At 42.0% G+C, this 17640-nt stretch overlaps 2 protein-coding genes across 3 annotated transcripts; both read right to left on the reverse strand.

Annotated features, from left to right (window-relative positions):
* Positions 1 to 2548: 2548 nt before the first annotated feature.
* Positions 2549 to 13850, reverse strand: LOC100829592 (mitochondrial proton/calcium exchanger protein). Of its 2 annotated transcripts, none has more exons than XM_003568470.4 (15): positions 13694 to 13850; positions 11805 to 12458; positions 11374 to 11686; positions 10912 to 11058; positions 10721 to 10809; positions 10545 to 10637; positions 9708 to 9834; positions 9269 to 9333; positions 9009 to 9180; positions 5659 to 5874; positions 5527 to 5574; positions 5257 to 5403; positions 4216 to 4298; positions 3149 to 3264; positions 2549 to 3050 (listed from the first exon to the last, which is right to left on the reverse strand). In XM_003568470.4, exons 2-15 carry the CDS (start codon positions 12395 to 12397, stop codon positions 2965 to 2967), a joined length of 2295 nt encoding a protein of 764 aa, XP_003568518.1. In that variant the 5' UTR covers positions 12398 to 12458; positions 13694 to 13850; the 3' UTR covers positions 2549 to 2964. The 2 variants fall into 2 exon arrangements, with proteins under 2 accessions (XP_003568518.1, XP_010231423.1); XM_010233121.3 differs by having other exon boundaries at positions 13688 to 13817.
* Positions 13851 to 16201: 2351 nt separating this feature from the next.
* On the reverse strand, positions 16202 to 17513 carry LOC106866275 (chromatin assembly factor 1 subunit FSM-like). Its single transcript, XM_014899802.2, has 2 exons — positions 16944 to 17513; positions 16202 to 16771 (listed from the first exon to the last, which is right to left on the reverse strand). Exons 1-2 carry the CDS (start codon positions 17097 to 17099, stop codon positions 16574 to 16576), a joined length of 354 nt encoding a protein of 117 aa, XP_014755288.1. The 5' UTR covers positions 17100 to 17513; the 3' UTR covers positions 16202 to 16573.
* Between the last annotated feature and the right edge of the window lie 127 nt (positions 17514 to 17640).

The following is a 17640-nucleotide window of genomic DNA, read 5'->3' on the forward strand; positions in this document are numbered from 1 at the left end:
ATGAAGAATTCAAGAAATGTCGCTGCAATTTTCATTTTTTTTCAAATTTACCACTGAAAATTTGCATATTCTTCGAAAAATGCCACTAGAGTTGAAAGATGCGATCGCAGTGGCATTTTTCATATGACGAGAGTTGTAGTGGCATTTTTCAGATTCGCTAAAACTGTAGTGGCACATATCAAATTAAACTAGAGTGACAAGGAAAATTGGTGGACCATCAAGCCAAGATCCGACCAATAAACCATGGTATGTCTTGCTTCCCTAGATGCCTGGACAAGCAGCCTGCCCCCATGTTTGCCTCCCCAGGGCCCGGGGGGTCAATGCCCAAAACGCACCGTGATGAAATCAGACGCCATCAAATGACAATCTTCAGAGATCGCTGATGCGGGTCCGTAGACTGACCTTCTTTTTCTACAACATGGATCATTGCTACACAATTGGATTGGATGATAGTGAACTGAGCCTAGCTCAAGTGGTGTGGTTCGCTGTGGTGGAACCGGCCCACCCAGATTCAAGTCCTAAACTTGACGTGGGTGCTCACATTTACCGGTTCAGTCTTTCGGAGGTGCTCATAGGGGTAGGGTGTGCGTGTGTACCTTCATAAGGTTGAGTGTATGTGCGTGTGTGAACGTCTGCGTTTGTACTACGTTTCTCAAAAAAAAAAGATTGGATGATGATTCTTCTGCGGCCAATAGATGACACTAACACCATGCCTTGTCACCGTGTTGTGCTTCACAACTATAGAGTAGCTTGTTGTGCAACATATTTTTGTACACTATAATTTTAGAGGGACTTAAATATTAAATACTAGTAGATGATTTCAATTGGTTGAATTTGAGCTTCGAATACAAAAGTCATGTTTGGGTACTGCATAGATTTGTAAATGATAGAAAAATTCCACACAAATGATAACCTCCGGACCAAAATTGGATTTAGAAATGGTAACCATTCGATGAAATCCATATTAAAGCATGTTGGTTGTTGAAATCTAGAATTTCCATGCCAAGATGATGGGAGTAGCAAGACATGGCATGTAAGAGAAATTCATCTTATCAAACAACTCTCCGTGCCGAGAAAAGGCGAGACGCTGTGATGCGTGGATTTGACGCATGTAATGTGCTAATGGCGAGAACCAACTGCTGACAAAGGTGTCTGACCTCATTGATCCAACTCTTGGAGTGTGGGATGAAGACCTGGTTAGGACGACCTTATGGCCTGTGGATGCTGAAAGAGTGTTGCAAATCCCGCTGCCTAATTTTGACATAGATGATTTTGTGGCCTGGGAGTTCACGAAATCAGGAACTTTCTCTGTGCGGTCTGCTTACCATGTGGAATGGAACGCGCAGTTCGCCGGCAGATCGACTTGGAGCTTCGAGCAAGGCTCTGTGCATAATAGTAAAATTTGGGAGATCATCTAGAAGCTCAAGGTTCCTGCAAAAATAAAAAATTTCCTGTGGAAAATTCTTCATGGCGCTCTCCCTGGTAGGGCGGTGCTTGCGGATAGGCACATAAAAGTCAGTGCTCAATGTCCGATGTGTTTGAAGGGATCTGAAGATATACATCACCTTATATTCCTCTGCCCATACGCGAATCAGGTGTGGCGGGATCTATGTCTGCTCCCGGAGATTCAGAAAGCATGTCTGTTGTATCGGGCGGGCTCCTCAGTTCTGGAATTCTTGCTCCTCTAGCCGTTTCAAAACAAGAAGGTGCTCGGCCTTGGTGCTTTGCCTGAATCTGTGGCTGTTGCCGCCTGGTACATCTGGTGGGTCAGCTGCCAGCTTGTGCACGAACATAAATTGCAAAAGCCGGAGGTTTCAGTGTCGAATATCCGCGCTCTTATCTCTAATTACACAAAGGCTTGCCTTCCGAATGCAGCCCCGAAACGTCATGGCTGGACTAAGCCTCCTGCTGGCTTAATTAAATTAAATGTTGATGCTTCGTTTGATCATGATAGCCTCTCGGGCACTATGGGAGCTGTTCTGCGAGATGAGGCTGGCAATTTCATCGCCGGCGCAAATGAGAAGATCCCTTGGTGTGCGGATGTTTTGGTTGCTCAAGCCTTGGCACTCCGATTTGTTTTGAATTTGGCCCTGTATGTGGGCTGCTTCCGTGTGATTGTCAACGCTGACAACATGGAGGTTATGGACACCATGAAGAATGGCAGCGTTTCTTCGACGATTGCCGCAGCTGTGTATGACGACTGCTATCATCTTGGGTCAGAGTTTGTCAAACTTGCTTTCGAGCACTGTCCCCGCGAAGCTAATGGTGTCATGAGCTTGCTAAGTTGGCGAAATTTGCTACGCCAGGGACTTGGCTGGAAAACCCGCCCCCTTGTGTTACTCAGCCTCTGATTTCTGATGTAACTCTTTTATCGGATGAATAAAGTGCTCGCTTAGCTTCAAGAAAAATGTGCTAATGGCAAAGGCACGCGACAAGCGATGACGGTGCCAGCCTACAACAAAACTGACAGTGGTAACGGGCAGGAACACAATGACAACAAGATGATAACGGCAGGCGGACGACACACTGATCCCAAATGGGCTTTTCGTTTTAAAACGTGTCAAACCCCCTTAAAACGTACTCATTCACCATGTGTTAACCACGAATCCATTCAATATCTATCTCAGAATTTGGAACAAAATTAAAATTCTGCCATTGTTGGGTACACCGTCCCAAGTCCAAAGTCCAACCGAACTGTATTTCCGCTTTCACAGCAACCTGTTGAAATCTCGGTTGCCCTTTACCAGCCAATCCATAACACCAAACCTAACTATATATGTATATATCATCACCACTAGTTTTCCTTCAGATTCACTGGTTGTTCCATCTGAGAAGTAGCCAGTGCAGAGAGGCGCAAAAAATGGCTGTCCTGACTTTTAAGATATACACACAGCGTTGCCATGAAGCAGCTGAAGATCTTTCCTGAAATCAAATGCACATGGGTAGCCCATCTCAACAAGCAGATTAATGCCGTGCTCCTTCATCATCTTCATTGTTTTCCTCTGTTTGAGACGCCAGCTTCACGATGTCTTCCACACGGATCTTTCCTTCTGCAGGCACAATAAATCAGGTCAGACAACAAACAACAGTGGGAAAAACTGGACATGTGCTATCATGAACAGAATGGGGCATCAAGGGTGCAAAGCACCTTTGTCTTTAGAAAGTTGGTTGACCAGCTCTTGGACGCCTTCCTTCGCTATGGTATCCTTGAGATAAGCCGCCGCCGCCGCTACTTCCTCAGGAGTCACTTTGCCATCATGATCCCTGCAAACAAGGTGCAAATGAGATCAGCACGTTGACCAAATGCACTCCAAGTACAGCCCAAAGTCTTGGTCCATAATGGAATATTATGTAACATTGAATAAACACCAAGCTCACTGTATTATGTCGTATAACCATGCAAGAGAGGCACCAATGCAGATGATGACTAAATTGGAGAAAGAGTCCAAGCTAGGAATATTTCTCGCATATCCTCTTGATATCAAGCCATATGAATCAGCTCAACTTTGACTTCCCTGTAAACTATTGGTTGTTGTGCAGCCGACATATCGAGCAAGGAGTAGGACGTTCGTAGGATTAAATAACCAAGGAAAATACTTTTGCTCCCGGTACATCATTGACATGGGGTCCTGTGGCAAAGCTACATTTTTCACAGGATTTTGGTAACGAAAAAGTCCTGAGCTATGTGTATAATAGGTTTACATGGATGTGTCCTGTGTATACTACTATTATTGTCACCGGAGAGGTAGAGACAATTTTTCCACATGTCTGTGTTATCTGTCACGGTAGGGGCACTTATTTGGAGAGGTAGAGTCCGTTATTCTACCTCTGTCTCTGTACTACTGAAAACCATGATAATTGACTAAAGATGGTTATACGTATTGATGTATCAGCATTTTCTGGAAAATGGCAAATCCCTGGATCAGTGTAGGGCCGACACAAGTTCACAAATCCATGTCAGAGCAAAATATAAAAAATAGATAGCAAATAACTGTGACGGGCAACAAAACAACCACTCAAGGGCTTGTTTTGATACACGATCCGATTAAAACCTATGGATGGATAGAGAATTGTACAACAGTTTTGGGTCTAAACCCTCCCTATCCAAACAAACCCTAATGAAGTTTCAATTACAAGGGAAAATTCACCAGCAGCACAATGCACTAGCTTAGTATGTAATATGAAATGACTTCAATACACATGCAATTGACATACCTATCAAGTAGTTGCAAGCGGTTCCCAATTTTCGCATCCACATCATCGATCTCCTTTTCTAATTCTTGAAGCATAGCATCAACCTAAAGTAAAGCAAAATAGATGTCAACGTGAACAACTAATCCAAAGATTATTCAACATAACTAGAGATGACAAATATAGATGGTAGATGGCAAAAGTAGGTTTGGCCTCAAAAAAAAAGATGGTAAAAGTAGGTACAAAAATCAGTTATAAAACGATATATTGTAATCGAAGTTGATATGCTGATATGTCAGTTCAGCATTATGTTTCCAAAACAACAAAAATATAAAGGTGGAAATGCAATCAAGCAGATGTAAGCAGCATATGCAGGCTAGAATCCGATCAAAGTTGACAGTTTATGGCGAAGTAGAATCATGTAACAAAAAAGGCAGCGTACAATTAAGAAAAACTTGATGTAAACAACTCCTATGTATTATTGCAGATTCGCATTTGCCATAGCACTTGTTATTGTTTACCAGTATTGCGTAAATAACTCTTGTCAGAAAACAAGAGATTCATGGGGTACTTTTCAAATGTTTGGTTCGGAAGAGGGCAGATGTTGTAACAAATTACCCAGCTTGTGGCTGGGTTAACTTTCTTATAAACCCATATTACATACTTAATTGAAAATTATCAGAAAGTGATACATCAAGAGAATCTAACGATGTCTGCTTCTGTTTGAGGCTTCAAAATGTTGAGAGAAAATGACGGTACAAATAAGAGATCCACTTGCCCTATTTATTATCTCCGACAAACAATCCATCGAATAACAATTCTTTTTGGAAATGTTAAGAAAACTATTTAAGCTGTAACTATATCCTGAAACTGAAAAAGAATGAAGACCATTAACTGAAAAAACTGTCTTCGAGTAATGTGACTGTTTCTACTTCTCAAACTATCGTTGTCAATAGAAAGAAGTCAGGCAAGGAGCGATTAACTTACAGCGAACTAGAGCAAATGTGTACCAATTTTCCCCAGAGAGTTATGATTTTTGGCTTTTACATGCATGAGAGGACTTACCTTGTCAATCAGTGCTGACGAGACCTTTTCTTCTGTAGCAACCTCAGAAGCATCATCTGACTCCTCTCTAGCAGCCATATATGCCTTCTTAGCTTCTTCTTTACCCTCGGTGCCTTCCTTTTCAAGCATGGAGTGATACAGTTCTATCTGCAGTCCACAACAATTAAGTCCTACTAAACCTCCAAAACACAATAGTACATATATACATAGAAAAAAAAATCTGCATGAATAATTGTCCTTCTAATTCCACTTCACAAATTCACATATTACCTCCTTGTTGACAAGGCTCAGGAACTCTTGACGCTCCTTGCTAACAGACTGCAGTATAAACAATTATGACACAATTACTCAGAGTATGTAAATAAAGTACCAATAGAAAATATAGATGGACTAGGATCATACTGATGCAGATGATAACACAGCCAATGCTCGACTGATATTGCAGAACTTTTCATTGTCATGCTGTTTTGCTTTTATCAGTTCTTCTTCCCTAGCAGTAGCCTCAGTCATTTCTTTCAAAGCCAAATCTTCTTCAGCAGCCTCTGGTTCTTTGAGCCTCGCCTTCTCTTCCTTTTTTTGTTTCGCCTTTTCTTCTTTCTCTTTCTTCTTTTCTTCCTCCTGAATATTTTTGTACACAAAGCATTAAAGTAACTGGATTGTAGTTCATTGTTAGAAGCAGTACGCTAAAGTTAAAAGAAACAGGTAACGATTCATTGTTTGCAGCAGTGCAGTATTATGCTGAAAATAACATAATTGGTTACGAGCATTATGCTCAAACAAATGTGTATCAATTCAATGTTAGCAGTATTATGCTGAAAATAAAATAATTGGGTTTATGCAAAAATTAAATTTCCAATCCTACAAAACTGGCTAACAGATCCCATCAATACATTGACCAAGTTTAACATGAATGGCCTAATATACAAAATACTAAACTAAGGACATTTTTGGCTGGACTTATTGGATGGCTCTCCACCAAAATATGAAAAATCCAACCAAAAGAGAGGACTTGCAAACACGCTTGTCTATAACTCCCCTCCTGTTATATCATACAAAGCTGGCCAGGAGGTGCTTTAACATGGCTTTGGTGCGCACCCCTTCTGAAATTACCCACGGACTTGGCTGTTATTCACCCGTACTGTGCCAATGAAAACTAAGTTGACCCTTTCTCCACCTGCTTGACCCCTCCTCATCTGTTCGCATCAATTTCCCGTCATGGCTCTGACTTCTAGATCTGGAAATCTGGCTGCCCTGTTCACCCAGACAAGGAGCCATCAAAACACCATCCTTCCCCCAACATTGTTACTCTTGCAGCAGCACGTCCTAAGGGCAGCATCACTGTCATTGGACTGTAGGGCGTTGGCTCCCCAGGTGCCATCGGACTACAGCCAAGCCAATGGCTGAGGAGGCGCACGATGCTGTTGCATATCTCCAAGGAAGCCACCATTGAGCAGATCCAGGGGCAAGCACCATCCCATGGAGAGGACATCATCGCATTCACATTGAGAAGGAGTGATCAAGTTCCCTTACAGTACGTTTGGATGTTGGCATTGGAGGGCAGAATTCAGAATTGGAATTGGGTTTTCCCAATTCTGCTGTTTGGATGTTTCGGGAATTGGGAGACGGAATTGAGGGCCAATACCATGGTATTGAACCACGACTAAAAGACCCCGTCCTCAATACCGAGCCCCACCCCTCCGAATTGAGTTGAACTGGCTCGTCTCCTCCCTTTGGTTCGCTGCTGACTTCTTCATCGCCAGTTCGCCACTGGCTGGCCAATGCCAGACACGGGTGCCATCGCCGCCGGAGTTCGGCCGCCGCCCGCTGCCGCCGGTGGAGCGGTGTCATCTTCCTCCCTTAGCTCATCTTCTCCATCTCCGGCGTCGGGGACGAGTTCTTCCGCTGGGGAAGGGGTTGGCCGCACGAAGACTAGGCCGGAGCTGCAGCCCTGTCGGGGAGGAGGTCGGGCGCCGCGGGAATAGACCGGAGGAGGTCTGCCGCCGAGGAAATAGGCCGGAGGAGCTGGGCCACCTAGGAGGAGGTTAGCCGCCGGGGGAATAGGCTGGAGGAGGTCGTCCGCAGGAGGAGGTCAACCGCCAGAGGAATAGGTCGGAGCTGCAGCGCCGTCGGGGAGATGGTTGACCGCCGGGAGAAATCCATGGATCTGTTGCTGATGGGGGTCGGCAGCGTGCAGCCGGAGATGGACGCCAACCTGGGAAACTGGAGGCGGCGAGATGCTTCTACGCAAGAAACTACTACGTGCGCTGCAACCTGGGGAGGAGGAAGAAGAGTAGTACTAGAAGATACGATTCAATGCTTGGTACTGTACACCCAAACAAGAAATTGGAATTGTCTGCTCTCTCGATTCCAACTAGCAATACGTTGTGCACCCAAACAATGGAATTGGAATTATGGCTCATTTCAATACCAAGCTGATTTGGTATTCAGCCCAATTCAATTCCAAGACTCCCAATACCGACATCCAAACGAAGCCACTATTTTCTTCTTCATCCGGTGCATATGAAGTTGGATCAGTTGCTCACTCTGGACGCATATGTGAACCACACATTAATATGTGCGGTCGAAATGATACCTCGAGTAAAATAGGTTATTAGGGGTCTTCTTTCTTTGTTTCATTCTCATTTTTCTTGAGCTCTGGATCAATTTTGTTGTATAAACAAGGAAATAAACAGTATCTGTTACTAAAATCATACTGCTGCCTGTGCAATTTGATGCATTTGATTAAGGTTCAGAGACAAGGAAAGTGCGATTGCAATTTTTCCAGATCCATGTGTTCCTTGTTAGGCGTCAATTCTTGTGATTATGCATATGTGTACTTTTGCGTGTCATGGAGTACTTTTGCATAGCTGCAGAATGATTGTATGGAAGCACAGATGAACCTTCAGATATGTACGGGCAGAGATGAATTGCTTGTTGGAACTTGGAATTTTGGACAACAGAGTTGACCGAACATATACTGTAATGTTTTGAACTGCACCATCTTTGTTTCTTATATCTTAACTTTCTATCGGATGAATTGCTCGAAAACAGGTCATTTTGCTAGATTAGCCCCAAAACTTTTTTGGGGCAGAAAATTAACTGAAGAACTAATGATAATTGTAAACTGAATATAACTGTCGTGTAGACTAATCAGCAGAAAATCAGGTGATTGTCGTTAAACCAGAACCATCATAGCTTAATCATATAAAAAAGCAAGAGAATGTTAAATTTGTATATAAAGAGGCTATCAGAACCTTAAGTGCATTTTAGACATTTTTACACAGCCACAACTTTGACATTTCAGTTGCGTGCTCTATCCATAAAGAATGTTCAGGTTCCTAATACATCTACTGTGTGTGAGGGCATGAACAGGCGAGGCTATACAGGTTCAATCATGAGAGAAGGCCAAGGCCTGATATTGCACTATCGTTCACACATCATGAAATCTGGGGCAATGAAGAGAGCATACATGCCATGGGGTGTCAAGAAAAAGTGCATAAGATGAATCGAGTTTTTAAACTAAGGGAAAACTAATAAAACTAAAGGCTACTACTGTACTACATGCGTCACTCACTAAAAATACAAATAAAGAAGCACAGGGACACATGGTACAAATTATAAATTCAATAGAGAGCAGTTCGTCGTAGCTTACCAGACGCCATGAAGCATGGTTGTATTAGCAAACAATGCAAAATATTGCATAATTTTAAAATTATATAACACTTAAAACCATCCCATTCATGTATGTGTACCTTGATAAGTTCTTCCTGCATCTCAAGGAATTCCAGTTTTCTCCTCCTCTCAGAAACTGGGTCTTCTGATGGCAATACTGTCCCAACTGTATCCACAACTTCATCTGGTAAAGAAGACAAAGTTGCTACAACAGCGTCCTCAGGTTTCATTCTCCCAGATAGGGTAAAAGCTCTGGCAGTATTTATTAGAAAAGATGAATAAGGACGCAAGACCAGAGAGAGCTATTGTAGTCAGTGAGAAATATGTCAACCAAATTTACCTTGAAAGTATGAGAAGAGAAGATGGGACGGCATGATTAAGTGAGAGATCCAACCAGTCTCGTAGCTGAACAGTAAATAAAGTTGTGAGATATTACGATTTATAGGGTGGCAGTTTAAAAAAATTGAATACAAAAAAGTTGCAGTGAAAAGAAATGCAATCTAACTTCAGCATGTTTAATTCTAAGTGGAAGCGGAGGTGATGACTGTAGTTTTCCTTCAACAGTACATCAGATAAACAAATATAATGAGATCATACAAAATGAGAAGTTGGGAACTAATAGTAAATTATAATAGACAAAGAAAAGGCTAACAACTAGGAAAAGTATTGAGTAACCGTGCACCAAATAGCACTTTGAGGTACACAGTTAGGAAAAAGTTAAGAAACGACATCTATTCTTCTGAAATTGTGTGCATATCAACGGAATAATGCTAGGAAACCTGTTGTCGCATTTCTTCTGTTGACCGCAGACCAAGATGACCACGTTCGCGGCAGGCTTGGCGGAGTTCGTCTTCAGAAAGAGACTCAACACCCTCGGCTTGAATCATTTTATCATCATTCTTAATGCTGCACAGATAAGAGTACCATTACCAAGAAAACAAGCTGATATTTTGCACCGTGATTTGAGAAAGATAAATGTCACATGGGATTGAAGTGCTAATTAGCAGTAGCAATACAAAGCACAAATACCACCATCCAATAAAGAAAGAGCTATCAAGACTGTTTTATATATACAGTAAATAAACATAGGTGCGGAATGTCAAGTACAGTTTGAGACTTTGAGTCAAGCATATGTTAAATCTACTCAAACGAAGAGTCCCAAACATAGATCAAACTGACATGATCTCCGATGTCGCTTCTACATCAAGCAAACCACTTATATTCTCTTCGCGTATGAATTGACAATGAAGTATTGGCTGAAATTACTTCATTTATTTTACAATTAGAAATCAAATAGACAACTCTCCCTTTTTATACTCATGTTACAATAAGATTAAAATACCTACTTGAAATTCTAATCTGGGTGATTGACTGGTGAGCTTTCGGAAAAATGGTAGTAACTAGGCGTAAGCTAATCACCACAATTTTTTAATATTGGCATTTCAGTTGTATTTATGTACAATACAAAACAATGCTTAGGTAGTTAGGTGCAACAGATGCAACCTAATCAATTCTCTAGTTATAAGGTTCATAAATCGATACATGTCACTTGAAGTTCACCAATAGCAGAGTGAGAAAATGAACATTTTCAAGAAAAACAACAATTAAATACTTACTCTCGTAATTTTTTGCGAAGCATGAATCTCAAGTAATGGTCTGTACCAAAAGGCCGAATACCCATATATTTGCACATATTTACCAATCGTGCTCTGCAGAAAAATATTGGTCAGCTCTGGTATAATTTGATCCTGACATACGAGGATATCAAAAAAAAAATCCAATGATGTCCAACCTGCTCATGTTATCCAAAGTCAATTCATCATTAAACAGCTTTGCAAAGCTTAAGATTTCATCATTGGATACCCGTTCACCTTTCCTAACCTGATTGCAGTTTAAAGTAAATTATCCAGGAACAGAAGGAATTCATAGTATACATTTTCAAATTTATTGACAAATGGAATTATATAGGATTGATAGTGATACCTTGTTTAAAAATTCGTCCAGATCTTCAGCTGTCTGTTTTGTTTCTCCACTACGTGATGTTTGAACTTCCTTTGCCATTTCTTTTGCAGTATCTTGCAAAAACCTTGCATACTCCATCCTTGCTTTCAGTTTCCTTTTCAAAGTTTCCTGCACACGAAAGTAAGCTACATTCTTGAGACGATCAATTTGCAAAGTAATAATACTGGTGGTTGCTACACAAATGGAACTAGGAGGCCGATTCAATAATGATATACAAAAGTGTGTAGGAATACAGCAGGTAAACAAACCATGGAATTGCAATTATACCGGGTTGCCCAGGTACTGGTGCAAGAACAGGGGAAGGAAAGGAACCACCACCAGTAGCATGACAGCATGATGAAAAATGACACCAGAGCAGACAAATACTATGATCATACTAAGTTACTAACCACATTTAGTAATTCAAGTGGCTACATCACAAACCTCTTCTTTCATCTTGTCTTGGAAAGTTGATGGCAGCATATTTGGAAACAACTTGAGAAACACCGGCAGTAGGAATTCCATGAATGGAACAACAATAAACACAGCAACAGGTACCAGCCTGAAGATATCTGCTGTTGTACGGGTGAGCTGTTGTCTCTCTCTTCTTGACAGGCTCTTTCCACCAGCAAGCTTCACCAGCAATCTTGATGAAATCCTAACATCTGCCCAGAGTAGCTTTGTTCCTAGCCAGTAATGTTGCAGTGTGGAGATAAATTCATCTTTCCAATGCTTCAATTTCACAGCCCAATCAGCTCTACAAAAACACACAAAACAAGGTAAGTATTAAATATTTAAAACATCAAGGAAATGCGGCAGAAAAAAAAACTTGTCATAAAACTATTAGTTTGAGTACAGAGAAAAAAAATTTAGACCTGCTCATTGAAGCAACAGCTCGGAGAGCAGGGCCAATACCCAGAAGCCTTGCGCACAATTTCTGTACGATTGATTGGTCAACCTTTAGAGAATCTTGCACCTGCTTGGATTTGGCTTTAGCTTTTGCTGTGCTTAGGCCTTCCACAGCCTGATCACATTCTTCTGGGGATGCCTCTTTTTTCTTTTTATTCTGGTTCCGAACCTCATTCTGATCTTCAATATCCAACTTAGGTTGTCCAGCAGCTGCAGTTGATGCTCTGCGAACTGACTGCAACAAGCCTCTAGCTCCCAGAGACAACACATCACTTCCAGTTCGATAATGAGAAAGGGAAATCACGTGAGCTGGACGTCGCAAAAACCCATCACCAAGACCTAGCAGATCCGTCTTACTCAAATTCACACTATACTGCTCCTTATCCTCCCCAGATTTTGAGTCCTCTAAGCTTTGCTCAGGATATCTTTGAGCTATTCTTGGCTTCACCTTGAAACCAAATGTCCCATGATGGAAGGTAGAGGACGAAGATGAGAGAATAGGTGAGTTAACTTGATCCAAAAGATGCTTTCTTCTCCTAATGATCGCCCTTAAAGCCATGCCTTGTTGCTCTTCACCTTCCCGATAGAAAGGTAAAGATCATGTCTTTTTCAAGTAGAACCTGAATTCATTCAATTTACAAAACATAAGCACAAATGTAGATCAACACGTAAAACAGGGATAGTAACAACACATAAAAAAAGTACATGATCAGATTTTTTATTTTTTTGTAAACAGTGAGAATAATATTCAACAATCACAATAGAAACAAACACCACATACACTAGTCAATTTTTTGCAGCAAAGCCCAGATACTTGTTCTGATTAAAAGCAAATAATATGCAATTATCTAAGATTTTTGTCAAATATAATGGTTTAAGATTCCAGAACAGTGAGTATGTACATACATAGTGAGTATGGCCTAGCTGTAACAGAATCACCTCTGGTCCAGGTGTATAAGCAACCTTAGCAATTTCCAACCAATAGTCAGCACAACAAAAAATTATACAGTTGTGCATTTGCGATTTTGGCAAACAGGATTCACCGATTCAGCACTGACGGTAAGCATATTCACAGGTGTTGGTAAGAAGGTTCCATGAGAATCATCTATATTCTTCAGTCCTCACCTTAGATTTACAATTTTGCAACTCTAGTTATTAACTATGATAATCATTAACGGTTCGAGGAAAAGATTCAGAAGCAATCAAGGATGAACATTAAATCCGGTTTGGACACAGGTCCATTGAGGAGAATAACACTATTCTTTTAACTTGCAATTCTAATGATAAATATAATAATAAAGAAAAGACATGACAGATAGACTATAATGAACAGAAGATCATTTCTCCATTTGAAACCCTAATTGAACTTACTACAGCAACGAATCTCAGGGCTACCCAGAGATCAAAAGAATAATCTGCACTAAATGTAAAGCAGCGGTCCTCCAAAACCCCACGAAATGATGATCACTTGCTATTCATGTTAGACTTTCGTTTAGGTTAGACGAATAATCATGGCCAAACCGAGCAAACAATTTGTTAACATGGTCAAGCCGGGCATGACAACAACTAGGCATCTGCAACGTTTTACCCGCACGAGCATGCTCACAAACTTAGCCAAAACCCTACACATCAAGCAGTCGGCACCTCAGACTTCACCCGCGCGAGAATGCGTACGAAAAGGTTCCAAACCCTATCCTCCAATTCCCACCCAAATAGTGGCCGAAGTAAGTCTAGCATCTCAGATTGGTCACACAAATTGAAGAAAACAACGGCAAAAGGCGACCATAAACGTGGGGAAACAGAACCGTGGGGAGGGGGGAGAAGGGAGAGGGAGGGGGAGGGACAGAACCTTTACCTCCAAAGACCAAGATGAGCACCGGACCGCCGTTCGCCGGACCTACCTGCGTAGTTGGGGAAGGCACGACGGGGAGAGAGGTGAGAGCGGCGGCGCAAATGAGAGTGGAATCGGTTGGGCCACATGCGCGGGTGCAGGCCGGGTTGCACAGCGTGGGCCAGGCTGTACCCGTGCAGGTGCAGCCCACCAAACAGAGAGTCCCCTAAAAAAAAAATAGAGAGAGGATCCTCTCATCCTCTCAAAAGAACAAAAAAAATTAATAAGAGAGGAATGAAGCTTTATCCTCTAGCAAGCGATCTGCAGCTCCCGGCGGCGCAAGTAACATCCGGTTGTTTGGTTCTAGTGAAGAAATTTGAGAAGACCACCTGGTGCCGAACATGAAGTTTTGGCTCCTGGGATCTAAGGATTCCTTTATTTGAAAAAATAAATCATCTTTATAAGTTTTTCAAAAATGATTTTTTCCAGTGCAAACATTGATGAAAATTGGAGTATATACCTACAAATTTTCGTGAGGAAATACGTTAATTTGCAATTTCTAAAAATAAAAAATTGTAAATTTCGGATAGTAACATACAAATTTGTTATTTTTGTACATATTGCACATTACGTATTTCTTCATGAAAATTTGTAGGTATATATTTTGGACGTGACTACGGAGCGGCCGGCGGCTGGTTAAGCACTGCGAGCCAAACCCAGTTTGGAAAGGACGTGTCCACTCGATCGACGAAAAAAGGAAAGAAAAAACAGTACGTGGTTGGATGCTCGTGAAGGTGTGAACACCCGTGAATTCTGCGTAGGAAGCCCACTGCCCACTGCGTAAGCATGCGCATGCGCATGCTTGCTTTTAATTTGTGGTTTTTTTTTCAAAATGTCACAACTGTCAAATGGAGCATCGTAATTATGATCCGTTTTCACCATTGGCTTTATCGCGGTGAGATCTTCAAAACTAGATCTTGATTGGGTAATTTTGACCATATTTTTTTTTTAAAAAGCAACTTTTGTGTTAAACAATATCACTTTTTGTACTTTTTTGCAACTTTGTTTGCAGCGCTACGTTGAAGCGAAAGTTGTTATAAAGAAGATAAAATGAGTCACACTTGCTTGTAGTACACGCAAAGTTGCAACTTTGGATTCGATACCGGTAACTTTGGCTTCTATATTAGCAACTTTGACTTCATCGCAGACAACCCAGTAACTTGCCTCAACACTTGTAACTTTGCCATGTACGTTCGCACCTTTTGTCCCACACATGTGGCAGTTTTGTTGCCCTCTGGGAACTTTTGTTCCGTCGCAGACAACCTTGGTATGTTGGGTGGCAAATTTCATTAAGGTGATTGCAACTTTATCCTTTGTGGTTGCAACTTTCTCTTCTATTATGTCAAATTTGACTCACATAAAGTAATTTTTACTCTCATACTAGCAACTTTTGCTCCTGCGTCGGGAACTGTTTTTGCTCCACTTTCGCAACCTTGAAAAAGTTCCTATACCGGCAATTTTGGCTTATATATTGACAATTTTGACTTCCTTGAGAACAATTTTTTTCTCTTATACTATCAACTTTGGCTCACATAATAGCAAGTTTGTCTTTCGCATTTGCAACTTTTGGAAGCAACTTTTATGTTAAAGAATGCAACTTTCAATCACGATCCTACCTTTCTATGAGCTGCAACAACTTCAGATTAACATTAAGCAACTATTTAGCATATTATAGGAACAAACTACAATTTTTAGCAAATTTTGTATTCAGACATGATCCTACTTAGTGTGGGGTGCATCAACATTCAGCAACTATTTGGGATATGTTTGCAACTAATTATAAATTTTAGCAACTTTGTATTCAGACATGATCATATCTTTGCGTGGCGTGTAGCAACTTTTGATCAACCTTAAGCGACTAATTGGCCTATTTTTCCAACTAACTACAAATTTTAACAACGTTTTTTTAGGTACGACCATATATTTTGTGGAGTGCGGCAACTTTGTATCAACATTAAGCAACTATCTAACCTAGTTTTGCAACTAAGTACAAATTTTAACAACTTCTTATTCAATCACAATCATACTTTTGTGTGGGGTGCAACAACTTCAGATCAACATTAAGCAACTATTTGGCATATTTTAGAAAGTAACTTCAAATTTTAGCAAATTTGAATTAAGGAATGATTCTATTTTATGTGGGGTGCAACAACTTTTGATCATTAAGCAACTATTTGGCATATTTTGCAACTAATTATAAATTTTAGCAAATATGTATCAAGCCACGATCATATCTTTGGATGAGTTGCAACAACTTTGGATCAACATTAAGCAAATGTTTGGCCTATTTCTACAACCACAAATTTTAGCAACTTTTTTATTTTGGCACGATCATACCTTTGTGGGTCCAGCAACTTTGGATCAATATTGAGGGGTTATTTAACTTATTTTTGCAACTATCTACAAATTTTAACAACTTTTTATTCAGGCACAACACTAACTTTGTGTGAGGTGCGGCAACAAATTTGGTCATGTTGAGCAACCCTGTCATTAAGATGTAGCAATTAATTGCAAAAAAAAAACACATTATGATGAAATTTGGAACCAACTTTCTACTTAAATCAAGAAACAAATTATACAGATGAAATAGTAAGTAACTATTTCACCTGTTTCCCAAGCTTTAGCAACTATTTCATGAGCTTCCCATGAAATAGTAAGGAACTAGTATTTGATATTGCCGACCATCTGCACAGAATAAGCCATTTCAACATAAATAAATGTGAAATAATTCTAGGCTTCTAGCAGACTACTGATGGCATCTTTTTCCACGAGCTTCTCATATATCTCATCCATCACCTTGGTCCCTCGATAGTCTAAGCTTGCTCTCCTCAAGCTAGCACTTAATCATTGCATGCGTTGCTTGACACTTGACTGCTTGCTACCATCGAGCTGCAGCCTGTAAACAGAAACCTCCTTGTAGTACTCGAACCAGCCTGCGGCTGCAAGCTCCTCTCGTGCACCTAGCGACAAGATCACAAGAGCATCCTTCTCTGCGGCAGCATTCACCGGACAGTTTGAAGCCCTCTTTCGCTTCAATTGATTCTGCGTCAGCAATCACCGGTCTAGTATGGTGGGTTCGGCATTTCATCAAACACGTCGCACGCGGCAGCAACGAGTGCGTTGCGCAAGAGGCCACTAATTGTCGGCGACTGCGAGGAGACGACATCGGAGGAGGCAGAGGAGGAGGAGGAGGAGAGGGCGTCGTGGCGCGTACCTGCAACTGGACCGTGACGATGCGGTCGGACAGCTCGGGCAGTAGCGCCCGCCCGAACGGCAGCTTCCCGCAGTCGGGCGCCAGCGGACCAAACACCTTCGCCTTCCTCGACACCACCGCAGCTCTTCCCGCATACTTCTGCAGCACTGACATCATCGGTCTTCCTCAGTCCGCGGTAGCGATGGCACACGAGGCAGAGGCGGCGGTGGCGGCTGGTGAGGATGAGGCGGCTCCATCGCCGTCGTGGACGCCATGGACGTCTTACTCCGCGTGCTTCTCGGTCTCGAGCAGCATCACCTGTCTTCCCGGGCCGCTCCAACGATGCGCCACGAGGCTGCGGTGGCGGCGGCAAGGACGGCTTGGCTCCATCGCCGCCGTGGACGTCTTCCTCTGGGTGCTTCTCGATCTTGAGCGGCATCACCAGCCTTCCCCATGCAGCGGCAACGATGGCTCACGAGGCAGCGATGGCGGCGGGCGAGGGCGGCCTTGATCTCAAGCAGATGCACGCGCGTGGGAAGAAAGGGATCGGGGGTGGGCAAGCGAACAAAATAAACAATCACCTGGTCGGGACGTGGCTGGGCCGTACGTTGCGCTGCGCCCGATCGCACGGTCGCGCGCGCTCGTTGGAAGCAAAAAGTGCAGCTGCACCATCTAGCCATTAGGAATATATTTGTTGTTCCGTATTGAAGTGCGGACC

The sequence above is a fragment of the Brachypodium distachyon genome, chromosome 2, assembly GCF_000005505.3.
Source record: "Brachypodium distachyon strain Bd21 chromosome 2, Brachypodium_distachyon_v3.0, whole genome shotgun sequence".
Classification (NCBI taxonomy): domain Eukaryota; kingdom Viridiplantae; phylum Streptophyta; class Magnoliopsida; order Poales; family Poaceae; genus Brachypodium; species Brachypodium distachyon.